The sequence below is a fragment of the Falco biarmicus genome, chromosome 18, assembly GCF_023638135.1.
Source record: "Falco biarmicus isolate bFalBia1 chromosome 18, bFalBia1.pri, whole genome shotgun sequence".
Taxonomy (NCBI): Eukaryota; Metazoa; Chordata; class Aves; order Falconiformes; family Falconidae; genus Falco; species Falco biarmicus.
Genome location: NC_079305.1, coordinates 5,423,256 through 5,449,051, shown reverse-complemented (window position 1 = coordinate 5,449,051; position 25,796 = coordinate 5,423,256). Strand labels below are relative to the sequence as shown.

The 25,796-nt window shown below is 52.3% G+C and overlaps 3 protein-coding genes across 8 annotated transcripts; all 3 read left to right on the top strand.

The window, feature by feature from the left end:
* The first annotated feature begins 847 nt into the window (after nucleotides 1-847).
* Nucleotides 848-3,597, top strand: LOC130141079 (prolactin-releasing peptide receptor-like). Its single transcript, XM_056321732.1, has 2 exons — nucleotides 848-1,374; nucleotides 2,958-3,597. Exons 1-2 carry the CDS (start codon nucleotides 974-976, stop codon nucleotides 3,589-3,591), a joined length of 1,035 nt encoding a protein of 344 aa, XP_056177707.1. The 5' UTR covers nucleotides 848-973; the 3' UTR covers nucleotides 3,592-3,597.
* A 2,058-nt stretch (nucleotides 3,598-5,655) lies between these two features.
* On the top strand, nucleotides 5,656-20,489 carry RAB11FIP1 (RAB11 family interacting protein 1). 5 transcript variants are annotated; one of them, XM_056363097.1, is made up of 6 exons: nucleotides 5,656-6,079; nucleotides 8,987-9,429; nucleotides 9,906-10,701; nucleotides 11,631-13,937; nucleotides 15,138-15,243; nucleotides 17,252-20,489. In XM_056363097.1, the coding sequence occupies exons 1-6, from the start codon at nucleotides 5,739-5,741 to the stop codon at nucleotides 17,468-17,470; spliced, it is 4,212 nt and encodes a 1,403-aa protein (XP_056219072.1). In that variant the 5' UTR covers nucleotides 5,656-5,738; the 3' UTR covers nucleotides 17,471-20,489. The 5 variants fall into 5 exon arrangements, with proteins under 5 accessions (XP_056219072.1, XP_056219073.1, XP_056219075.1 ...); XM_056363098.1 differs by having other exon boundaries at nucleotides 16,396-17,394; XM_056363099.1 differs by lacking the exon at nucleotides 5,656-6,079 and adding an exon at nucleotides 6,460-8,572.
* A 1,202-nt stretch (nucleotides 20,490-21,691) lies between these two features.
* Nucleotides 21,692-25,327, top strand: BRF2 (BRF2 RNA polymerase III transcription initiation factor subunit). 2 transcript variants are annotated; one of them, XM_056363096.1, is made up of 5 exons: nucleotides 21,692-21,877; nucleotides 22,354-22,413; nucleotides 22,753-22,862; nucleotides 22,977-23,074; nucleotides 24,337-25,327. In XM_056363096.1, exons 1-5 carry the CDS (start codon nucleotides 21,724-21,726, stop codon nucleotides 25,073-25,075), a joined length of 1,161 nt encoding a protein of 386 aa, XP_056219071.1. In that variant the 5' UTR covers nucleotides 21,692-21,723; the 3' UTR covers nucleotides 25,076-25,327. The 2 variants fall into 2 exon arrangements, with proteins under 2 accessions (XP_056219071.1, XP_056219070.1); XM_056363095.1 differs by having other exon boundaries at nucleotides 22,753-23,074.
* Nucleotides 25,328-25,796: the final 469 nt, after the last annotated feature.

Here is a 25,796-nt window from a genome sequence, read left to right as displayed (position 1 = left end):
CTGGCAGTGAGCACTGCGGGACGGGGACGGTGCTGCCTGCACTCCCCTGAGGCCAGGTGCCGGCTATGGGCTCCCAGCAGGACCCAGCTGCCTGTGGGGAGCAGCCCGGGCAGGCAGGGACCCGTCTTCCAGGACTGATCTAATTTTTTTCCCTGAATTTCCTTCTTGCCCCCCACCCCATTCCCTTCACAGCTGATGACATGAAACTCTGGCGTTGCTTTCAGCAGGACTGTGTCGGGGTCTACAAAAGCATCTCAGCTGAGCCCCCTGAACTGCGGCAGCGATGAAACCTGGGCTGGCGGCTGCCAGACTTGGTGCTTGAGGAGACCTGGTTAATCTCGTTAGGGGGATGGATGAGCGGGGTGCAGGCGCACGACGCTTTGAGGCAGTGCAAAAGTAGTAGAGCATCTTTATTCGTTTATCCACTAATGTCCTTTGTGATTTCCAGAAACATTAGGAGCTATTTTCTGGCTCAGCCACTGCTTCCCTTTTCTGTCTGCCAGCAGCTGCCCCTCCGTGCCGGCTGGGCTGGGGCAGAGGCAGGATTGCTGCAAGCGCTTCATTTAAAGGGGTGCTGGTGAGACCCGATTTTGGTAAGTGCCTTCCCTGCGCTCACGGTCAGCCCTGCTGCTTTTCTCCTTCTCTTCTTCCCTACCCCACGATAACCGCTGTTGAGCCTGGGGCTGTCTCCCCCTCCTGATGCAGGGCTGCGTGCCAGCATCACCCCTTTTCTGAGCCTGATTTTTCCATTTCCCTCCCCAGGAACCCGCGGGACAAAGCCACCATCCTGGGGAGCCTCCCCGGGTACCGGGCAGGGTGCTGGGCAGGAGGACAGCCACAGCAAAGCCATGACAAGGAGCAGGATGTGCCCCATGGATGCCTAAAACCCACGACCACCCAATATTGGGGTGCTGAGGCTGGTCAAGACAGGGGTTTTCTCACCTGCCTGTGGTAGACGGGCTCAGCTGCAGCCATGGAGGGGGACGGGGCCAACACCACTGTCTACAAGCTTGCCCTGCAGAACCACTCCAATGCCAGCGCGCAGTTCACCGGGGTGCAGCTCATCCAGTCCTTCAAACCCCTCATCATCCCCTGCTACGCCCTGGTTGTCCTCGTTGGCATCTTCGGCAACTACCTGCTCCTCTATGTCATCTGCAAGACCAAGAAGATGCACAACGTCACCAACTTCTTCATCGGGAACCTGGCTTTCTCTGACATGCTGATGTGTGCTACGTGCGTGCCTTTCACCCTGGCCTATGCCTTCAACCCCCAGGGTTGGGTTTTTGGGAAGTTTTTGTGCTACTTTGTCTTCTTGATGCAGCCCATGACAGTTTATGTCTCCGTCTTCACACTCATGGCCATCGCAGTGGACAGGTAAGCACCAGCAGGGTGGGTGGCTTGGGGATCCCCAGTCCCCTCAAGCTGCTGCTTGGTCAGCTTGGGGTGTTAAGTGCTGTACGCTCAAAACTGGAAAAGGAAAAATCCAGGGGATCTCTGCAGTGTCTCTGCAGCCTCCTCTTTAGCATCAGGACTCGAGCTCAGGTGGAGGAAGTGCAGTGGGGGCGTTCGGCTGGCCGCATCGGGAAATGGTGTTGCGCGGTTTCACGCCTGCCTGTACAAAGCCATCGCTACTGAAATCTGCTCCCCCGCAGCCAGATCTGTGCTCCCGGCAGGCGCTGCTCTCTCACAAGGACTCGCTGGAGTTTGCTCCTGGTTCTTCATACTTTGCCAGACAAATCTGCACTCAAATCATGCTGTGCTCTGGCCCCTGGGTGAAGAGCACTTTTGCATCCCCGAGTGCGCCTGGGCAGGGTCTGATGGGGGTGGTTTGTAAAAACTGTGTTTCCATAGAGACCTCCTCTCATAAAAGGTGCTCCAAACCTTGCAGGGATGGGTGCGACGCTGGCAGCACCAAGAGTGCCTCTCACACTCATATGCCTCTGCCCAGGCGGGAGCGGGGCAGGACCATGATGGGAAGAGAGGGGAAAAAAGAGAAGATTAAAAAAATGAAAGATTTGAGTGGAATAGCTGAGAGAGGCTGGACTGCTGGCAGAGCTGTGCTGCTCTCGCCAGGGGCTTGAGATGTCCCAGCAGTGCTGATGTTCTCCTTTTGCTCTTCAGCAAAGCCCTTTTTTGGGGGGTGAAAATTAATTGCTTGTTTCTCCTGCTAAAGAGGCAGCCACCAAATTACACTGTCCTCAGCACATTCATAAAACGTCATTGGGATTTATAGTAAATGGACAATTTTAGCTCAAATCCTCCAGCTCCAATGAGGGGGAGCACACGGCTGCCCCAGGCCTCTGCTGGTCTCGGGCTTCAGCACAAGCCTGCGAGCAAAGCACACGAAGAGCTGTCAGTGCTTTCCTGAACGTTGCAATATTTAATGTTGCGATAGCAAATGCTGCAATACTAAGTGGCGGGCTGTGCCAGGGGGCAGAGCACTTGTTATGCAGCTCTTTTGCATACTATCTAATTACGGTCACTGAAGGTACCTTGCTGGGAGCCCATTTAGGATCAGCCCTTGATTGTAAGGGAGATCATAAGGACTGCCACGGAGAGGAGTGGAAGATGCTCAGTGGAGGAGGAAGTAAAGGAGGAACTGCTGGCTTTTATTGTCATTCACTCAGTGCTGCCTGCGGTCCTCAAGGTGGGTCCAGAGACAGGCTGCAGGAGGGATGCTCCGTGCTCCATGCCTGGCCCCGCTTTCGAAGGTGGCAGAAGCAACCCAGTCCTTCCAGGGGCTCCATGGCAGAGCAAGGGGATGCAGTTGTCCCCCCTGTTCCCAGCCAGCCCCTTCCCAGCCCAAGGCCGTGCCCCTGCTCCTGGAGCTGGCAGGGCTCTGCCTCCCATGGCTCCAGCCCTGCCGCCAGCCACCCCTTGCCCTGGGGGCTGCTGGGGGGGGGCTTGGGCTGCCGGGCTGCTCTAGGGCTCAGGCTCCCCCATTTACCTCCCTGCAGGTACTATGCCACTGTGCACCCCCTGAAGAAGCGCATCTCAGTCACCAGCTGCATCTCTGTGGTGGGGGGCATCTGGCTGCTGTCCTGCGTGCTGGTGGCCCCCGCCATCGCCCACACCTACCACGTGGAGTTTCGGCAGGAGGGCTTCGCCATCTGCGAGGAGTTCTGGATGGAGAAGGAGACGCAGCGCCTGGCCTATGCCTATGGCACCCTGATCGTCACCTACATCCTGCCCCTCTCTGCCGTCTCCCTCTCCTACATCTGCATCTCAGTGAAGCTGAGGAACCGGGTGGTCCCTGGCCACCCCACGCAGAGCCAAGCCGAGTTTGACCGTCTGAGGAAAAGAAAGATCTTCCGCCTCATTGTGCTGGTGGTGGCGGCCTTCGGGGTCTGCTGGCTCCCCATCCACGTCTTCAACATCATCCGAGACATCGACATCAACCTCATCAACAAGCACTACTTCCTCCTCATCCAGCTGCTCTGCCACTGGTTTGCCATGAGCTCCTCATGCTGCAACCCCTTCCTCTACGCCTGGCTGCACGACCGCTTCCGCGGGGAGCTCCGGAAGATGTTTGCCTGCAAGAGGAAAATCATCCCTGCCAAGAACTGTGGGGCTGTTGGCGGCATGCTCTGAGGCTGGGGTCTCGCTCCCCAGCCCCTCCACGGCCGTGTGCTTCACCCCGTGGATGGCAGGGCTCTCCTCGCTGCTGAGGGGCCGGGGATGCTGTCCTGCCTGCGGGACCAGAGGCAACCAGGGTCCTCCTGCCTGCCCAGGGGTTTGCAGCACTCGCTGCAGCATCCTTCCCTACGCCTGCCCTGCAACAGGTGCTCGGCTCCGCTCCTGGCATGCCCTGAGCAGCCTTTGCCACCATGACAGCCGCTGGCATGAGCAAAAATGCATCTGCTGCAGCTTTTCCCTGCAAGTTGCCCCAGCCACCCCCAGCTGCGCACCTGCAGCCTCACCAGTCCCAGCAAAACCCATCCCCCCTGCGAGGGTCTCAGATCTCCCCCCCAGGGCAGCACGTGTGGCCCACAGAATGTCCCCGTCCCCAGGGTTGGTTCCATGACTGGCTGCTTGGTGGGATGCCCTGGGATGCTGTGGTCCAAAGGGCTGGTGGAGCCTCGTGCTGAGGCTGCTGGGCTTTGAAGAGAGTGGGGGGACCAGAGCATTACCAGCATCGCCGGGTGGGGGGTGGGTGCTCCGGGGAGCAGGGGATGGGGTGGGATGGGGCAGCACAGCTCCTGGAGGACACAGCGCCTGGCAGGGCTGCATGCTTCGCTTTGGAACCTCACAGTGTCATTATTCTAAATTAATGAAGAAAATGGGTCTGCAGGAGTGCGAGGAAGGGGTGAAAGGCATTTCGCTGGGGTGACGGCTGTAAATAGCTGCCTGTTTCATTAAATGAATTGTACAGCAACCATGAAAGTGATTCTCGCTTGGGTTTTGGAAATGGCATTTCTCCTGCCAGATTGTTTTTAGAGAAGCATCGGTACTTTCCCTGCAGGCTCAGGGCAGGTGAGGGGACGGAGCCACACCAGGACAGGGTAGTCTGCTCCGCAGCCCTGCACACCTGCCATGCACACCCTGCACCAGCCACCCTGCACCAGCCCCCCTCCCTCCCCCCCCAGCCTGTACCCCCAGACAAGCACCCACCTGTACGCACAGGCACTTGTAACCCTCCACAACACCCACACACGCTGCCCTGTGCATGCACAGCCCCAGGCAAGCACAAAATCCCTCCCCTGTACACCCCCCCACAGCTGCACACACACGCAGCTGTACATACACGCGTGCCCATACAGACACCTCTATGGATGCACACACAGCCCCTGTCCTGTACACACACACGCCCGTTCACACACCACTGTACATATACACACACCCTGTACAGAGCTGTACATGCATACTCCTGTATGTACACCTGTGCATGCCACACACATCTGTACACCCCTTCACACCCCATACATACACCTGTACACACCTGTGCATACACTGTACATGCTGTACACACCTGCACACCGCTGTGCATACACCTGTAGCTGCACCTGTACACCCCTGTACATGCACCTGTACACCCTGTACATACACCTGCATACACCTGTATATGCACCTGTACACCCTGTACATACACCTGCACAAACCTGTACATACACCTGTAGATGCACCTGTACACCCTGTACATACACCTGCACACACCTGTACATACACCTGTAGATGCACTTGTACACCCCTGTACATACACCTGTATATGCACCTGTACACCCCTTACATACACCTGTAGATGCACCTGTACATACACCTGTATATACACCTGTAGATGCACCTGTACACCCTGTACATACACCTGCACACACCTGTACATACACCTGTAGATGCACTTGCACACCCCTGTACATACACCTGTATATGCACCTGTACACCCCTGTACATACACCTGTACATACACCTGTGCATACAACTATATGTACACCTGTAGATGCACCTGTACACCCCTGTACATACGCCTGTATATACACTTGTGCATGCACCTGCACCCCCTGCACATACAACTGTACACCCCTGCACGCCCCTGTGCATGCACCTGTGCGCACACCTGCACATACATGTGCACACACCTGCACGCCCCTGGCCACGCCCCTCCCCGCCCCGCCCCGCCCCGTGCTCTCGCGAGAGGGGCGGGGCGGGAGCGCACCGGGCCGCCCGCTCCGCGCCCGCTCAGCGCCCGCTCCGCTCCGCACCGCACCGCTCCGCACCGCTCCGCTCCGCTCCGCACCGCCGCCATGTCGGGCCCGGCGCCGGCCTGGGCGCCCACCCACGTGCAGGTGACGGTGCTGCAGGCGCGGGGGCTGCGGGCCAAGGCGGCGGCGGGCGGCGGCGGCAGCGACGCCTACACCGTGATGGCGCTGGGCCGCGACAAGTTCTCCACGTCGGTGGCGGAGCGGTGCCAGGGCCGCCCGCTCTGGCGGGAGGAGGCCACCTTCGAGCTGCCGCCGCCGCCGCGGCCCGCCGCCCTGCGCCTCACCGTGCTGCACCGCGCCCTCGTCGGCCTCGACAAGTTCCTGGGCCGCGCCGAGGTGGATCTGGCGGCGCTGCGGGCCGAGGGCGGGCGGCGGCACAGCAGGTGGGCCCGGGGCGGGGGGCTGCGGGGGCTCGGGGGGCCGGGGCGGGGGGGCTGAAGAGGGATGGGGGTCTGGGGGCAAGGCAGGGGCTGGCAAGGTGGTTGGGGGGCCTCTGGGTCCTACAGGGGCTGGGGGAGTGATGGGGGGGTGTCTCTGGGCCCCATGGAGGCAGGGAGAGGCGTGGGGGGCTCTGGGCCCCGCAGGGGCTGGGGAGAGGGATGGGGGGGCTCTGGGCCCCGCAGGGGCTGGGGAGAGGGATGGGGGGGCTCTGGGCCCCGCAGGGGCTGGGGAGAGGGATGGGGGGGCTCTGGGTCCCGCAGGGGCTGGGGAGAGGGCTGGGGTGCTCTGTGCCACGTAGGGGCCTGGGGCTCTGGTGGGGGACCCCTGTGCCACACAGGGACCCCTCAAGCCTCACGAGGACCCATGGGGTGACCCATCGAGGTCCCTCCTGGCGTGGGGCAGCCCCCGGCACAGCACCTGGTGCCTGGCCAGCCCTGCCTTGTGCCTGGGCTCGATTTTTAAATATTTACATGCGGATGCTGAGAGTGTGTGCTGGGAGCAGCCAGGCTGACCCGAGACACCTCGTGTGTCGAAATGCCTCCTCCTTCCAACAGGGAATGAACGTAGGCTACAGCCAGCTATTTATATATTTTTCTTAATAAATGCTTAGCAGAGCCTAAGCGCGTGTAAGAGCAGATAATTCAGGGTTGTATGGGCTGGCCTCGCTGTTGCAGCAGGACACCAGGCTGGGAGACTTTTCCTTTATTACCAAGCGCCGGCTCTGTGTCATAGTTGCCCTTTTGAACATAAACACTGGGACGGTGCGCTGGAATCCAGGGGTGGTTACTGGGAGGGTTTTACTGGGAGTCAGCAGCCTTGTAATGTGGCTTGAGGTGGCCAGTGAGTCACCTTCCTCTTCTGCTCACCGGAGCAGATCCAGGTACTGACACAGGCTTGGCCAAAGCCGAGAGCTGCCGTCCTGTTTCTTGACAAAGCCATCACCACTTGTGAAGCTTTAATTACAGTGTGGCTGTCATTAAGGTTGTGTCAAGAGCTAATGTGTTTACACTGCATCGGAGCATAATGTGCAGTCAGCAGAGTTCAAGGAGTCAGCCCTGCTTGCCTCGGGTCCTCCTGGGCTGGTTTCTCAGTGTCTGGGTCAAAGGAAAATACGGGTGTGGGTGTGTGTGGAGAAAATGTAATTTTGCTCCTGGGAAAACTTTGGTATTTCCAGCCCTTAGTGTTGTCCACCCAACTCTCCATTTTCTGTTTGAAGCTTGTGTCTTTTGTCATCGCATAGCTGCTGTGGTGAGGTATAGCCGTGAAGGGGTGGTTTTATTTGGAAAATAAATGCATGTTGATTGACAGGTGCACACTAACATAAATTAATAAGATTTTATATTTTGTAGTTTGTGGGGGAGGTTATCAGTACATTATTCAGCTGCTCAAAGGGAGGCAGATGTAGCGGCATGCTTCCCAGAGCGATGGCCCTGTTTTGGTCGGCGCTAAGCTGCCTTTCGCTGAACATGTAGTTTGTGTTTTGGATGCATTTCGAATAGGGCCTTCTCTGTCCCCAGGGCAGAGAATGCGCAGAATGAATCGTGGCACCAAAACCATACGAGCTCAGGATGCTCCTAGAAATCACGCGGGTTAGAACAAAAGTGCCCAGTGCTGGCTTGCATTAAAGGCAGAGGATCTGTGCTCCCCTCACTGCTGCTGTGGGTCTGCAGTTTTAGGGACCCGACAAAGCCTGACATCTTATAAAATCCCTTCCCTGGTGCTGGTGTCTTGTAACTTCAGGTCTGAATGTCTAACTGTAGCGGGGTGCTTGAGCGTTCATTTCCCTCTAAGTGTTTCTCTGTAGCAGATTTCTGAATTCATCTCCTTCAGCTAATGCTCATTAGTTTTGAATTTTCTCTGAAGCAAAGTGCCTTTTCCTATTCTCTGTCATTGCTTCAAAGTGCACCTTCAAAGGACTGAAGTGCAAATTCGATGGAGAGGTGGATTTGTGTGCTCCGTTCGCTTCCTTTGTTTTCCCGTACCAGCTGGTGAGGAGGAGGAAGCCAGCATTTTCCAGGCAGCCTTTCCTATCAGTTCTGTGGAGTTGGGAACTCTGTGGCTCCAGTGATAGACAAAAAAGTATTGGTGTGCGGTGCTGCTAATTTTCGTTGCTGGCCCTAATGTGGTTTGAATGTCATGTAGTGGTAATTAAGGACGTGGGATAGCAGCATGCAGGTGGTGTTTTTGCAGTGTAGGATACCGTGAGCACATACTTAATATGCAGCACTTAATGTTCTGGCGCTGCATTAAGTGGGATGGGATAAGGTTCTGCCCAACGAATGTCCTTCCTGGCATGCTCCAGTCACAGGCTGGTAGAGGTGAGTGGAAATCCCCAGACGGTCTGCAAGGCTTGATTTGGCTCTCCTTGTGTTGATTAGGGGTTCCTTGGCTTAAGAGGTATTAAGATAGCTACTGAAAAGAAGCTGGAATGAAAGGTATGAGGGTGTGGGGCCTGTGTGCAAGCTCTCTGGTACCAGTGTCAGCTCTCAAACCCACTTCAAAGTCTTAGCCTCTGCAAATTTGGGGAAGCCAGATTAAAGGACAGGGGAGAGTGGCTGTGCTGAAATACAGGAATTCCATGTTGTATTTCTTCTTTTTCTTCATTTTTCTTTAACCCTTCCTGGTCTGAGTTTTAAAACAAATTTTACTAATAACTTTCTATTTACAATGAGAAATGTTTTCCTTGGGACCTGGGGCCATATGACTATGACATTGTTGTAAGATTAAAGGCTTTTCTTTTTTCCTATGCTGTGGGCTTATTTGATTTTTAAAACATAAATACCCTCTGTTGTTCTGAATTACTCGTGCCTCTCAAGAACTGGTTTGTAACAGAAATCTTGTTTCTGCAGGTGGTACAAGCTTCGCTCCAAACCAGGGAAAAAGGAAAAGGAGAGAGGGGAGATTGAAGTAGATATCCAGTTTATGAGAAGCAACATGACAGCCAGTATGTTTGACCTGTCCATAAAAGACAAGCCTCGCTCTCCCTTTGGCAAGCTGAAAGACAAGCTCAAGGGGAAGAGGAGCAGTGGCCTTTCTGACACGGCGTCGGCGATCGTTCCCAGCACAACTCACTCCCCTGCTGACAGTGAAGATGAGTCAGTTGAGAAGGAAAAGAAGAAATCAAAGTTCAAAACCCTGTTTTCCAAACCTGGCCTGCAGAAGACCTCCCTCTCCCAGTCCATGTCAGTCCTACCGACACAGCAGCCCGTCACCGAGAGGGTTCGGCTGCGGCCCAGCGACTTCCAGTCAGAATGGGATGACGAGGAGTCCGAGACCTCTCCAACCTCAGAAAGTGAGTATTGGCACTCACTGCACTGATGAAGCACAAAGCTTGCCTCCAAAGGCTTGCTAGCACTTTTCGTCCTTTTTAGTGCAGTAGTTAAATTCTGCTTACTGAACGAATGCAGAGAAAGTCACTTCTGTCCGCGGTGGCAGGTGTGCATGCAGGACATTAGACGCAGCTAAGCTTACCTTGGGGTAGCATAGAAACCGTGGGGGCTGCGCGAGCAATGTCCGCACATGTGGGCAGTGCAGCTTCCCAGTGGGTGATCTGTGGTGGGTTTAGGTCATTGAACAGCACATGTGATCTGGTTTGCCGAGGGCTGGCAGCGGTAGGGGACCCAGAGGGTCTGGAGGTGGCTGGTGCACTTGCTGTGTTACTGTTGCAGCAGTCCATTAATGACTGTGAAGCGCTGAGGTTGTCAGTAGCAACTGTCAGAGGGAAGGATGTTCTTCCAGCTTGAATTTCTTCCCATTTATTTTTTTCAGAAGCCTTTGGGAATGTCCTGGAAGAGAAGTCCTCTCTCTCTCCTGTATTTAAATCTCGTAAAACGGCAGCTTTGGACAGCAGGCAACTAAATCAAGTAACCGCTAACTACACCAAGAAAGAAGGGCTGTCTTTATTCAGTGGCCTTAAATCCAAAAGCGATCCCGTTTCCAAGTCTAGTCTGTGTATCAACGGCAGCCACGTTTATATGGAAGAAAGCACAACGAAGGACAACACTCCAGCCTCTTCCCCTTCTCCTCACAACTTCAGAAGGAAGCAGCTCTTTGCTTCTGAAGAGAACCTGTCTTCCAGATCTACTAAAGGACCTGAAGAGACAGGAAGAACATCTCCTAGTCATGCTTTCTCTGGGTCTGCATCCTTGGAGACCTTTAAATCTATGACTTTGCCATCATATAAATTGCTGAGCAGTGAAGAATACCTGGAAACCAGCGTTCCTCCGAGTGTTGAGGTTATTAAAGAGACCAAAAAACCGGACCACAAAAAGTCTGCCTTGCTCTCTCTGGTCACTGGGAAGAAGGAACAAGTGAAGAACAGTGATGCTGAGAATATGCCTGACAGAGCCCTGCAGGATGAGGAGAACAAAGTTCTAGAGGAGAAGAGTGAACAAGAGGCCAAACGTCTTGAAATTCCAGCAAATTTAGGCAGAGGGAATCCACCAGAAGATGGTCACCACGCAGAAGACGTCTCTGCAAATAAGCAGCCTCTCAACCCTTTTGAGGAAGAACGGAAACCTGAAAAAGTTGCCGCGCCGGCAAAGACGAAAGCTGTCAAGCCCAGGTCAGTCAAGTTTGCAGGTGGCAGGCTTTAACTGGGCTGCTTCCTGCCACAGAGCAGTGCTGCTCAGCTCGGCATCCTGCATCGGCAGAAGCCTGTTGCTCTGCAGGGTTCCTGGTGGTTTTAAGCTGGCCATTAGGTGCTTTGATAACAAATAATAATCCAGAGTTCTTTCTCGGTATGAAAAAGAGATTGATACGGGGATGTTCCTTATAAGTGATGCTGAAATAGTGGTTCTTTGAGTGCAGGCGTTTTGGCAGGTACTGTAGGGGTGATTTTTCTTGCTGGATCTCTTGCAAAAACTAACTTCTATCTGAGCTGTGCATCTTGAACATACCCAAGTCTAAAATACCAGTTCTAACATCTCAACTCTTCTCTATCTGGCTGTGGTCTTCCAAAGTATTAATCTTGGAGCCCCTCAGCTTTTGGCATTGTTCACAGCAACATAAGGGACGTTTGTGTGAATTTGTACACAAGGCTTTTTCGGAAATTCTGCTCCTTTATCCTTCATATATATATAGATGAAAAATACATCTATAAATAGTGTGTGTTTGTGTTTTTATATATATAGGTGTTTCCTACTAATAAGGCTGTGGTTTATGTCTGTCTCTAGCTCCTTATTTTCAGTCCTTCCTGTGTTTAAACATACATACTAATAAAATTGCTTGGGGTGCAAAAGGTGAGATAGTGCTTAAAAGCAGCTGCCGCAGTAACCTGTTCAAACTCTGTAGCAGGAGCCTTCTGACATAAATTGAGTGCTTTGTAAAGGCGTATGTAAGTATGCAAAGTCTATCAGATAGGCTCTGAGGTCTCTTGCACGTATAATTCATCTCCAGTGTTTGGAGTTGATGGAGTCTGGTGCTAAAGCTTGTCTGTTCCTGCCTCATGTTGCATCTGCAAGTGACATGCGAGTTTTTTGTCCCTTTTTGCAGACTGGGCGTGTCTTCAGAGGAGGAAACCAAAGCCACGCTTCCTACTCCTGCACCTGATTCCCTTCCTGCTTTTCTTTCTGTACACTGTATCAGTAGTAACAATAATCCTTTTATTTCTAAAACGGGGCAGAAAGTCCAAGTGCCAGACTCTGAAAACATTACTAGTTCTCCGGCATCTCTTACTTCTCCTTCCGCTGCAGAGCTTTTGAATGGCAAGAACCCGTTTGCTCCTGAGTGGGGCAGGGCACGTGCAACCCTGGATCCCGAAAGCATTGCCCATTTCACTTCGTCCCATCATCTTGCAGCCCCTGTTCCCGAAATGCCTCCTCCTGGGCAGGTCTCTGGTAGTGGCAATAATCCTTTTGCTTCTGAATGGGGGCAGAACTTATGGGGCCAACGTCCTGAAAGCACTGATACGTGGGCTTCCCAGGCTCTTTCTCACTCACCTGCACCTTCTCCCCCCTCTGACTGTCATTTTAATGACAGTAATCCCTTTGTATCCAAGCTTGGGTGGGAAGCAGATGCGCCGGGTTTCAAAGCTGTTGCCAGTTCTTCATCTTTGTGCCTTCCTTTTGATGAAGACTGTTCCTCAGCAGAACGCCCTGCTGAGCTGAAACACTCTGGGCATGATGCTTCAGAGAGCTCTTCAGATGTGGCTTTAACGAGTAATGTCAAAGCTGTATCAAACCCTCTCTGCATCCTTTCTGACAACCCTGGCCTGGCTCCAAAGAAGCAGTGCGATTCTCTTCAGGTTGAGATTTCTTTGAAAAGAAGTAAGCTAGGCAACAGGAAATCTGTGTCCTTTCTCCGTGATGGATCAGAGGGCATTACGTCAGGTGATGAGGATTTGGGTGGGCAGGAATGTGAAAAGCAGTGCTCTGATTTCAGTGAAATCTTACTTACGTGTTCAGATGCAACAGGAGAGCAAGCAGGGTTTGCTCGCCAACTGGAAGCAGGGTGCTACCCATCATCAGAACTCTCTAGTGACAGCATAGGTCCCATCCAAAACAGAGAGACTGCTGTTGAGGCTGGTGTGGAAGTAGGCGGTGTAGGTACTGAACCCTGCACCAAGGACCACAAAGGCTTTGCATCTCCTTCCAAGTGTAGTAATAGCCTCTTGCCAGAGATCGGTGCTGAGCAGCCACCTTCCCCAGAGAGCCAACTGAAAGAGAAGCAGGAGATCTTTGGTGAAAAGAGATGGGAAGAACGTGCACCCATGCTAGAGCCCCAAGCAGCTCCACTTGCTAAAAAAGACTCATTTTCTCAAGTAGGACCTGCCAAACCAACCTGGGGAGCTTGCACGCCGTCCCCTCAGGAAGCCAATGTAGGGAGGGCTGACAGTGACGTGCTTGTCACACCAAAGCCAGCACCACAGTTATCTTTATCACTGAAGAAGTGCCCACTGGTTTCTCAGGCTGATGAGTTAAGTGGTGATTTGCCTTCTTCAGGCGGCGGTGTAAAATCTGTGTCCCCATTACCTAATGATAAAGCCTCGGATGCTTCTGGGTGCCTCCCCCAAAGTGGCTCATTGCAGACTGTCACTCCTCCAGTGATGCTTGGAGATGACAGCAGTAATAGGCATTTAAAAAACGAAGGCAACGACGATTTATTCGACTGTCTTACAAATCTAAAGTGTGCCATTCCCGTTACTGGAGACCGTGGTTTGAAACTGACCGGTCTTCCAGTTATTCCAGAAGGAGGCTCTGATGACGAGCTGCTGGGTGACTGTCAGGAGAACTATGGTGTCGATGCAGGTGATAAAAACATTTCAGAAACTGGAAAGCAGTCTCTAGATTTAATGCCTCTGCATGAAGAACTGAAAGAGCACTCCGATAGCTCTGCTGCAACCCAAGTAACCTGGGCTGCTCCAGGAGGAGGAAGTGCTTGTAAGCCAAAAAAATCACCCATGCTGTCTGCTAGAGTGGATGTTCTTGGTGTCGATAACCAGGTAGCTGACTCAGCCTTAGGTATGACGTTTCATTCCACAGAGCATAATAGTAATTTTGAGAAACAAGAACTGAAAATAAGTGCAGGTGTCAAGGAGTGCGCAGAGTGTGACTTCTTTGAGCCTTCTGTTTCCTCTTCCTCCCTGTCAAGTCCTTCCCAGCCCTACTCTTCCTCTCAAGCCCTTCTCTCTGACACCCCAAGTCATAGAGCAGAGTCTCCGAAAAAGCCAACAGCCGAGGGCTTCGCAGATAAAGCAGGAAATTCTGGCAAGAAGAAGCTTCTTCAGGCATGGGTTTCACCCTCTGAATCATATCCTAACCAAACTCAGCAGAGTGGTGAAACCGTGTCTCCTAAGCACAGGTGAGACAATATGGGAAATACACAGAAAGTATCTCGGTGCTGATACGAGCCTTGCTTTTTCTTCATTTGAGTGCAGATCTGTCTCTCCAGCTGCAGGAATTTACTGCTCTTTGCAGTAGCATCATACAGCTTTAACTTCCTCTAGCCTGTGGATTTGACGGGACCTGGGTCCTGTCATGCCAGTGTAGGATGATTGCTGGCACTGGATGAATCTGTACGGCTACTAAAGCATGCCCAGAGCGCTTGAGGGGACCTGCTGTTCATCACAGTGCTACCTGTTAGGAAAACCATTAGGGAAGCTTGGTGGCGGTTTAAGAAATAAGGTCGTTTCATCAAGTCATGGAAATGGACTGGGATTGACCCATTTTTCAGAAATGGGAGAACAGTCAACTGATAAAGTGGGATGCTTCATTTCCTGGCTGAGCTGCGCTCCTCAACCTTGAAGTGAACCACAAATGATGCAGCTAAAGCCTGTCTCTCCCAACGACGCGTGGCTGCTTTCTGGAGCTGCTGGCAGCTCCTACTGCCTCCTGGGCTACTGTTGTCTGTGGAATAGTGCTGCTGACCTGTCAGCCCTCAGTACTTCATCTGCAGAACTCTCTCTAGGGTCTAGGATGCTTCTGGGTCAGCATTTGCTGAGATACAAGGAAAATTTTCTTCCTGTATTAAAACTGGCAATATAAATCCTGCTCAAGCAAATAAAGATAGCACTTTTTTGGCAGCTTATGGCATAAGTTCAGATTGGAAAAGGCATAATACATGCATGTCCCAGGATAGCAGAAGTATTTGATCTGTTACAAGAACTACAAATAAGTTCTCATTAGGAAAGTTAAACTCAAATACTAGTGCGTGACAGATCAGAGTATAACTGCTGCTGTGTACTGCCTTCTTGTGTAGACCAACCTGGCTTTTCTTTTGTGACATACCATTCAGAATGTATTTCCTATATTACTGCTTCTTTATCTCCAATGCCTTAAGTCAGTAAAGATAGTAGAGAATTGGAGTACACTTAACAGAAAGCCTACAGCTTAGACAGAAATGTCTTGCCTGCCTGAAGCTGAATCTCTTAGCTCTCTGGAGATAGAGAAGGGTAGGAATTTTTCCCAATTTCTTGCTGTATTTGTTTTTAGTTTGAAGATCTGTGTAGGGATGGTGTTACATGTACTGCCTAAGTAACATAAACCTTTGTTAATGTTGCAGACTCCATCCTGTGAAGCCAATGAATACCACAGCAAACAAGCCTCAAAGTAAAAACCTGAATGTCATCAGCACTATGAGTGAAAAGCTGCTCGAGATGAATGTGAAGGTATGGAGGAAAATGGTGCTTAAAACTAAAGCTTAAGCAGTAAATTGAAGCGTTCCTGTATTGGAGGTAGTTTGCCTAGGCTTGTATCTCGAGCAGAAAAAGAACAGTAGTTACTACACTGCGGGGGCATGAGCTTTCTTTTTGTCACTGGCCAAAGGTGGGGACAATCACTTTTTTTTTTTTCTTGCAAACTGATGTATAATAGAATTGGTGCCTCAGAGGGCGTTTCTCGGTGGGGGGGCAGTGTGGAGCGCTGACACCCCAGAGGTGAGCAGGATGTGTGTGAGCCGCGAGGTGGCTGTGACAGAAACGATGGGTGACTCACGAGAGTGCTACCCCTGGAAGAGGGTCCCGTTGGTGACGTGTGGGAGCTGCGTAGCTTGGGTCTGCACAGAAAAATGGACAAATTAGTCACCGTTTATTGTCAGATGTGATTAGATCCCAAAGCTCATTTTCACCCTGAAATAAGTATGTGGCTCTTAAAGCCAAGAAGGTGGGAAGAGTGACCTCAGGGTGGCTGTTGCCTTGCAATGAGTTGCATCAATACCTTGTGCAGATTGAGAGACCAGGTGCCTGCCATGAAGGCATGGCCTCTTCCTAAAAGCTTAGCCGTGCAGCTTCCATAATCACTCGGATTTAAAGGAACTTTTTGCATGATCTTGGCCTCAAAAGAGACCTCCAGGCTGGAGGCATAGCTTAAAAGTCATGTTGATCAGAATGGCTAGAAGCATCTCTGGGTCAGCAGGGAAAAAAACCCTGGGTACTGTTACTGTCTCTTAAGGGCGTTTTGGGGAAAATGAGAAGTTAGTACCAAAGTAACTGCAGTGCCTCCTTCTGGTGTAAGTGGAAAAGAAGAAAATGCAGGTTAAATGATTCAAACTGAGAAGTTGCTATTTTGAATGAGTTGAAAACTTGTAATTAGTATCGTGTGCTGCTGATTCCACATAAGAAGTTATGCTTGATGTAGTCACGTGAGCGTGTTGTATGCATGCTCCCTGCAACAGAAATGCCTGGGCTGGCATTCTGGTTTAGTGTCCTAGAAAGTAGCTGGAGGAATTGGCGGAAGCTGTGAAGTACCCGTCAAGATTGCTTAAGGGTTAAAAGCAGACTTATAAGAAGAGAAAGAAGCTGTGTTGTGATGTGTTTTCACAGTGATAACTGCAAGAGGGAAATGCCAAAGGCCTAGGTGAGTGTTTCTTGCTGTTTAACCTGAATTTGGCTTTCCTAGCCTTTGGTATGTTTTAAGCAATAGCTGCCCCAGTGCTGGTCTGTAAACGATGGTAGTGGATGGTGCATGGCTCTAACCTCCGTGTATCTGCACTAAGCTGGGGGGGCTGCTGCCTGGAGTCTGCATGACATTCTTCCACAGTAAATTGCAGCGGAGCTGAATTACAGAACTGATGTTATGCAGAGATGTTATGCTAAAACCGGTGGCCTGGTTACCATCCATAATGGCTGTCTTGCTCCAAGCCTGCCTTCTGTTGTGGAGAAGACTGCCTAAGCTCTATATATTGCGTCTCTGCGCCGTAAGTAGCATGCGCTTACTCCGAGGCAGTTGCTCTTTTTGCCTCCAAACACTTTCAGAAAGCTATTCTGCATTCTGGAAGTGCATGAGTAGATATGTAGACATAAGAATTTTTCCAGGCTAGGTTTGCTAATGGCCCAATAGGTGCTTTGTAGCAGAAAGCTGGCCTGGCCTGGCCTGCCAGCCTCTCCCTGTCCTTGTTAGTGCCGTGGCCATTGCACAGCTTGGCTCTGAGCAGCCTGCTGCTCTTGATCCTAAAGTGCTAATAACTGATGTTTCAAAACATTGTTTGGATGAACTTACTTTTAGAAAGATACAAAGCACAGTCATACTTTTGAAGAGCAGCTGTGGTTCTGCAAACATTGTGTGTAAAGTTGTTCACTGGTGCCCTGAATTCCACAAGCCAGCTACCAGATACCTTTCTGTTGCTATTTTGAAATGCCCGTATGTCTGTAATGACCCTGCCTTTCTTCTCTCTCAAAGAAATATGATCCTTCAGATCCTGCCTATGCTTATGCTCAGCTAACGCACGATGAGCTGATCCAGCTGGTCTTGAAACAGAAGGATACAATTACCAAGAAGGATCTCCAGGTGCGTGAGCTTGAAGACTACATCGATAACTTGCTTGTCAGAGTGATGGAAGAAACCCCAAACATTCTTCGTGTTTCAACGTCTGGAAACAAAAAAGCTGGAAAGATGTAAAAGCTCTGGGGAGGTTGGTTGAACAAAGGACTGAATTCACACCAGTGGAGTTTGATTAATAAGGAGACGATGTGAGGCAGGTGGTACTGGTTGTGCTGCCCAAGAAAATGACCTCTTTCCTGTTTCTGCCTTGAGCAACTCTCAGTTTCATCAGTAGTTACATCAAGTTTTGCATGTGGAGTCCAGGAGTGGAGTCAACTTACCGTATTTATTTTTTGGTTTCTTTCCATTATTTGGGAAGACTTGTTCAGGCGTCTAATCCAAAGGCTGATTGCGATAGGAAGGGTGAAGGGTTTTTGAAGTGTTTTGCTTGCCAGCAAGGCACTGATGATCCTTTTATGAAGATTATTTTTTTTTAATGGTTTTATTTTGTAGCAGCTTTGATAGGTCAATTATTCTTCTTTCCATATCTTGAGTTGTAGTGCAATATAAAATCTTGTACGGTAGAGTCTGAGGATTTGATTGTTGTTTTTTTTAAAAATAATACTGATAACTACACTGGAGAAGTCCAAAGTGCTTCAGACCAGGGCTGTGAGGGCTGTATTTTAAAAGTAATTAATGCCCTACAAGTTGAATGCAAATTAAACCTTAGATTGGAAAGGAAGAAGCAAAGCTTAGTTAATCTCATAAAGTACATATTGTTTCAAAGCAGTTCTCCAAGGGGAAGGTTTACAGGCATTTTTTGGTACAGGAAACATTGAGAAGTCATGGTATGTTTGTCTACCATAGGAACAGAATTAATGAATTTGGGCCGAAGGTGCATTTTAAATCAGAAGCTGTTCTCTTACAGACTTCAAATTCCTGATTCAAAGGTTGTTCAAATGAGGGAGGCAAAGGTACGCTTGGTTTCTGTCCTGTAGTCTTAAGTAGGTGTGGATTTCACAGGACACGTGCGTTGCCATGTCTTTTGCTGTATGGGAGCTCTGTGATGATTTTTCTTCTACACCATTGCAGTTTATTAAATTTAAATACCTCGGATTTTGGAGCTGGGGTTTACCTTGGAACGACCTTAGAGTGATCAGTCTTACAACACTATTTTATGCATTCCTTATACAGCCAAGAGAGGAACCGAATTGCCCTCCCCTGCGGATGGGAGCCCTCAGCGCTAGTGCTCAAACCTGACTTGCTTTTCTTTGGGACTTGCTGCTCAGAATGGAATGAGAATTTTATGTAGCTGAGAAAGAATGCTGGTTTTGATAGGCAATCGATACCTCTGTCTGCTTCCTTCATGTGTAGCTGCTTTGCAGCTCGACAGAGACGGGTATGTTCTCCTCCCCATCTCATTGGACAGCAAGTAACAGCATAGCGCTATCAGCAATCACCACACCAGGCTTCCTCCACTGAAAAACTAAATGTAGGGGTTTGGTTTTGGGATCTTTTTTTTTTTTTTTTTTTTTTTTTTCAAGCTCTTGTCAAAGATCAAAAAAATCAGATGCCTGTTTGCATCTCTGGGATTTATCAGGGTTGTGAGAGTCCATAAAAGGCTTAGAAGAAAGTTGAAATAGCAGAGGACCAAAGCAAACACTCCTACTTTCAGAAGTTGAAAGGGTCTGTTGGATCACTCCTGGCTTAGCTTGAAAGGGGTGAGTTTCTAACTCAGTTTTTCTACAGCAAAGCACTTTATTGAGGGACTAAACCAGATGGATTGACTATCAACCTGTTAGCAGTCGTCTTACTATTTTCATAAAACACTGAAAGTTGCTGGAGACTTCTCAAATACTGTATTTTTGTAGTGAAGAGTAGTTTAATATATTTGCCTAGAGATGTATACATTTATTGGAAAATTCAACAAATGTTAATTACATTTTTATTACTGTAAACTGACTTACTACCAAAGTCTGGAGCTTTTCTGACAGAGCTGTCCTTCACGGGAAGCTTGAGTTGAAACAAGCATTAAGAACCTTCAAAGACTTCAGGTACTTTTTTTTCTAAATTGATGTATTTGAGCAGATTTCTTCAGTGAAGGGGTTTTCTTTCCTGCTGTACCCTCTTCTGTGAATGAAGGGTCTGAAACACAGAAGGTCTTAGTGGCATCTTCAGCTCTTGGCTGGTGGTTTTAATTTTGGGTGGTACTGGTTGGCCTTACTGAAAACTGCTGCTGCTTCTTGTGCCTTGAAATAGTGAGGAAGATGAAGGATTAATTTGTTTCCTCCTTGTGCCGCAGTGGATCTCTGAAAAGAAACGGTTGCCTATACCTCACTAATAAACTAGACTTTATTCCATAGCTTTCTGATGTTCTAGGTCAGAGAGTCAGAAAAACCAGTTGTGCCTTCGAGCGGTGACATAATGGTTCAAAAACTGCATTATCGGTAGTTGTAACTGGACATGTGGGAAGCTTTTTTTGCTGGCCTCATTTGAAAACAATACAAGTACTACTGAGTCGCTGGCTGCTGAAGGCACTGCGGTGCCGTGTGCGATGCTTTTGAAGTATGGATTTTAGGAAGTTTGGATCACGTGCCTTTGTGTTGGCCAGAATATGTGTCTTGAAGCTACATGCACAGAAACGAAGTGATAATACGCGTTCTTAGCATTCTCCTTAGAGATGAAACCTTAAAACCTGTGCTATCCTCTCCTGGCAGCCTTTTTTGCCAGTTACGGCCCTGTCCTCTGAGGTGGACCTCAGGTTGTGTCTGGCTGTTGCCCCTGGGGCTGTTCTCTCTGGTGGTTGCAGTGTCACACCTTCTGCCCAAGTAGCACAGGTGCTGCTGCAGGGTCACGGTCCTGCACCAGCCACACTTCTACTTCCATGGCCGTGAAAGCATCGCACAAACCTTGTACCTCAGTCTTTTATTGGCAATACTAGTTAAAGCCTTTCTTTGGCATAAGGGGACTGGCATTTTATGTGCAGCAAGGTGCTTCACCTTGACTTTAAGAGCCGTAAGAATCAAGTGTATTGTTTTGTTATTGAAGGTTCTGAATGTATTTTTCCTTGTTTATGCTGTCTGCTTTTAGCCTGGGTGCCTATTTGTTTTTAAATGCCTTTTGCTTTCATGGAACACTAAAATAATTATACTTTAAATCCAGTGTTCTGATCGCTTGATCTTTTTTCTGAAAGAGCAGTTTCAAAAGGGCTTTGTCTCCCTCCTTGTGACCAGCTCTGCTGCCTGAAACTCCTCATCCTCAAGGTATTTTTGGGCTAGGTCCATCCCTGCGAGCGTGCAGGAAGTTCATGGTAAACACCTCACCGGGTGGGGAAACCTGATGGACGAGCTCAGCTGCATCACTAGAATCAAGAGTTTCTGTAAAGCAAAAAAACCCAACCCAACTGCAAAAGGTTCTTGGCCAGCAGCCCTTGAAATCACCCCAGTTGGAGCCTGGTCCCCCACCCCATGCTGCAGCGGCCCCCACGTTGTGGGCAGTGGATGACAAGAGGAAATCGGGCTCCTGGTGCCTCGGGACTGTTCAGCTGGAAGCCGTAGGACCCTCAGTGCCATTATTGCCCTCATCCTCGCTGGTGACGAAAGCTGGGGGGCTTGGGGGGGCTGTTGCTGCACTGACAGCTCCAGTGAGGGCACAGAGCTGCGGCCGATGCACCCCGGGGGGACACGGGCTGTGGCTTTGGCATTCACCCTGGCTCTCTGCCGAGCTGGGCACCAGTGGATGCAGAGCTAACTGCCTTCTCCATGCTCTGTCCCAAGGCGCTGCCATGTTGGAGAGCCATTTTGGAGGGGCGAGGAGTAAAGGACCTGGGCCGGGGCTCTGGGAACAGGCTGCCTCTGAGGAGCAGCCGCTGCAGAGGCCTTTGGGGTGGAGAGCCCCCAGCTGCGGCCCTCAGCGGGTCCTGCCGTGGCTCTGGGGGCCACAATGCTGAGATCTGGGGCAACCAGCTGAAATGCCAGAACGGGCCTTCGGGCCCCCGAGGTGGAGCTGGCAGCGCCGGGGAGCAGACAACGCGGTGCGGGACCCCCTGCCCCGTGAACAGAACCGGAGGCCGGCCTCAGGGCCGCTCCCGACAGATTGAAGCGCCGAGGAGCCGCTCAGCACCCGCCCCGGGCCTGGAGGCGGCGGTAGAAGCGGGGGCAAGCGGGAACTGGCCGGGGGAACGCGGCGGCGCCCGGAACGCGGGAACGCGGCCTGCGGGGTCCGGGCGGCGGGACGGACCGCGAGCGGCGCGGCGATAGGCGGGCTGCGGGGTGGGCGGGGCGGCGACGTGCGGGCGGCGCGGCGATTGGCGGGCTGCGGGGTGGGTGGGGCGGCGATGGGCGGGCGGCGCGGTGATAGGCGGGCTGCGGGGCGGGCGGCGCGGCTCGGCCATGGCGGCGCGGGGAAGCTGCCCCGCCTGCGGGTCGGCGGCGCTGGTGGAGGACGCGCATTACGCGCAGCAGCAGCTGGTCTGCGCCGCCTGCGGCTGCGTCCTGGCCGAGGGGCTGCTCACCACCACCTACACCGAGGAGGAGCACCTGCGAGGTGCGGGGGGGCCCGGCCCGGGGATGTGCGGGGGCCGTAGGGGGGTTTGAGGGGATATGAGGGAGTTCTGGGGGCCTGTGGGAGGCTGCGCGGGAATGGGGGGAGCCGGGGGGGGCTGTGGGAGACTGTGGGGGGGATGTGGAGGGCTATGCAAGGCCGTGGGGGGGATGTGCGGCGCCGTGGGGGGACTCTGTGTGTGTGTGGGGGTGTCTGTGTAGGGCCGGGGAGGGCTGTGCGGGACCACAGGGGTATGTGGGGGGCCGTAGGGGGCTGTGCAGCGCTGCCGGGATTGCACCGGCCACGTCCCCTGGCCAAGTCCCCTGGCCAAGCAGCACGGCTTTTCCCTGTGGGGCTGGGCCAGCAGCACTTTTCCGGCTGCCTCCAGGCCCAGTACAGCTGAGCTCGGGGGTCTTAGGGGTCTTTCTGCTCTAAAGGCCTCTGTGGGGCTCCTGGCTCTAACAGTGGCTGTTTTTCAGAGGTGGCGTATTCCCAGAGCACCGGCCAGAAGGAGCAGCTGAGCCGCTGCCTGCAGCGAGGTGAGAGCATGCTGTCCGCCTGCCTTCGCACCTGTCCCCTCCAGCTGCTTCTCCCAGCTGTTTAATGTGTTCCCGGTGCACTCCAACATGGTCAGAGCCTTGGGAGCTGGCCGTAGACCATGGAGAAGGCAGTTAGCTCTGCATCCAGCTGTTGCCGGCCTTCAGCAAACTGTCTCACCTGCACTGAGGGACATGGGAGATGTTCTCCTGCTGCCGGAGCTGAGCTGCTCTCGCACCTTTTCCTGGGGCTGGGTGAAGGCTGGCTGTGCTGTGACATTGAGGAGAGGTATGTATCAGAAGGTGCTTGAGCTGATCTTTAAGGGCAGTGTCTTCTCACAGGGATCAAGCGGGTCCAGGATCTCTGTAAAGTCCTCCAGCTCCCAACGGTGTTTGAGGAAACGGCAGTGTCATACTTCCAGAGAGCTCTCCAGCACCCCTCCTTCCACCTGGTCAGTCTGGAGAAGAAGGAGCTCCTGGGGGGCTGCTGCGTCTTTGTGACTTGTCGACAGCACAACTGGCCCTTGATGATGGGGACAATCTGCTCTCTCCTTTATGCGAAGCAGGAGCTGTTTGCCAGTGTCTACCTGAGCCTTCAGAAAGAGCTTGGGCTGTCTGTGCCGGCCCTGAGCCTGGCAGACCTGGTGAAGACACACCTGAACAGGTAACTGAGCCTCTTTCAGCCATTTCAGAGTCCTGTGTTGGACACTGGTGGGTGGAAAAGCTGCTGAAACGCAGCTGTGGCCAGGGCAGAAGTCCACAAGGACAGAGAGGGTGACCTGTGCTGTTACACAGGCACGTTGCTGAGTGCACTAAGGCAAAACCAGATCATCTGGAAGAGTGTTCCCTTGGTCCATTCGTGGTCTTGCGTGCTAAGGGGGGCACATCTACCACTGGGCTGGGTGGCAGTACTGGTGCAGCAGCATCTAAAGTTTGTGATCTGGGAGTACAATTTGTTGTCCCTTGAATGACAAACTTAACCAGGTTCTTGCTCCATCCAGCGATCATAGTACAACAGGGTAGCCCGGGGGTGGAGGTCAGCTGGAGCGGTGTTTGCTGGGTGGAACGGCTCGCCTCTGTGCTAGGGTTTGTACAGACCGTGACGGCTTTTTTGCCTCCCTTGTCACAATCTGGGCTGTGACTCTTCTCTTTCTGCCCCTTTCTCCTCAGTTTGGAGAGGGCAGTGAGGCACTAGGTAACACGAGCAGAAGCCCGTCGCAGGGTATGTTTGCTCTTACTGCAGCCAGCTCCCGTGTCAAGCTGGATTACTGCGGTGCTGTGTGATGTGGCTTCCCTGGCCCGGCTTTGGCTGGGTGAGAGTTATTTCTCTCCTTGTAGCTGGTGCGGTGCTGCGCTTTGGGTTTGGTGTGAGCGCAACGCTGAGAGCACACTGATGGGTTTGGTCCTTGCTGGGCGATGTCAATACTAAGTCAAGGGCTTTCTAGTTTCTTGGACCCCGTCAGTGAGAGGGCTGGAGGGACATGGGGAATCGGGAGGGGACACGGCTGGGACAGCTGACCTGAACTAGCCAAAGGGATATTCCATACCACAGACCCTCACGCTCAGCGTATGAACCAGGGGGAGTTGGCTGGGGCCGGCCAGTCACTGCTGGGGGCCAGGCTGGGCATCGCTCAGCAGGGGGTGAGCAGATTGTGCATCACCTGGGGTTTTTGTTTTTCCGTTTGGGTTTTATTCCTCTCTCTTTCTCTCTCCTTTTCATTATAGTTGTTGTTGTTATTATAATCATTTTATATATATATATATATATGTATAAACCCCCCTGTCCTTACCTCAGCCCACAAGTTTTACCTTTTCCCCAATTCTCCTGCATCCCACTGAAGGGGGAGCGAGTGAGCGGCTGCGTGGTGCTTGGTTGCTGGCCAGGGTTAAACCACGACACTAACAACATTCTCTTTGCTCTTCCAGCTTTCGGCTGTTCCAGCACGCGACCGACATCCCTGCCCCGTTTGTGGAAGACAAGGAGACGATGGTCACCCGCACAATGCAGATTGTGGAGCTGGCCAGCGAGACGTGGCTGGTCACCGGCCGGCACCCTGTTCCCATCGTCATGGCTGCGGCTTTCCTGTCGTGGCAGTCACTGCAGCCTGCCGCCCGCCTTGCCTGCACCTTCGCAAGGTTCTGCAAGCTGGCGGGCGTTGATCTGCCGCCACCGGCGCACCTGCGGCTGAAGGAGCTTCTCGACATCCTCCTGAGAATGGCCTCCCAGCTCGCCTGGCTGAGGATGTTTAACATGGACAAGAAAACTGTGGTCAAGCACATTGGGGACCTGCTGCAACACCGAATTTTCCTGCTGAAAAATGCCTTCTCCCTGGAGGACGAGGAGCAGCATGCCTCAGACCCAGGCAAGGGGTCCCTGGGCGAGGGGTCCCTGGGCAAGGGGACCGCCGGCTCTCCTGCAGCAGCAGGCGGGGCAGTGCAGGAGGAGGGCTGTCCCTTGGAAAGGAAACGCCAGTGTGAGGGCAGCCCGAGGCCCTTGCTGCCGCCCTGCCTTATCAATCCAAGGAAGAGACTGCGGACGGCAGCCCTGAGCGCTTCAGACTCTGCCATCACTGGCGACGAGCCCATCTCCGACAGCGAAATCGAGCAGTACCTGCGGGGCCCGGAGGAGATCCGGGCCTTCAGGAAGGCCAAGGCCTGGCTGTGAAGATGCTCGTCTCTGGCGCCTTGCAAAGGACGGTGCTGCCGAAGACACCAGGGCTGCAGGGACTGTGGGACCAAAAGTGTGAAACCCCTCGGTGACAGAGCCATGACACTGCAGGGACAGTTGCCCACAGGAGCAGGGTTGTGGCGGGGGAGCGGGCTATGTCCTCTTTCATGTTCTGGACCAAAATGGGGCTTTTTGTGGTGTTTTGGGTTGTGTTACGCTTCTGTTAGAAATGAAAGCACCCGTGCCAGGGCTGGCTTCTGGATTCTTTCCCATTGCAGCCTCTGGTAGAACATGTTTCGGTGTGTCCCGGTGTTGCAGGAAAGCATCACACGCGAGTCCATTGAGCCCGTGGCTGTACAGCAAGGTGCTGACGCCTGGGGGAAGGGCTCCAGCACCTTCGCTGATGCTGGTTTTCTGTGGTGTTGCTCCGGCTTTTCTGGGGTGGTCTCACCTTCTTGTGCTTCTCCTCCTTGGGCAGAATGGCTTTGTGAGGGTCAAGGAGAATGTTAATTTGCTGAGAGAAAACTAACCTGTCTCAGTTAACTAAGGGGTGTGAGGCTGCTGGGTAGGGTGGCAAAGGCTTTGGGCTGTGTGTGGCCAGTGCTGCTGGTTGTTCTCGGCAGCGTGGCTCGCTCAGTGAGGCGGTGCCCTCTCCGTGCCTGGCGATCTGTTGTATTTGAGTGCAAATTCTGTGAGGAATAACAGTAGATCTTGGCAG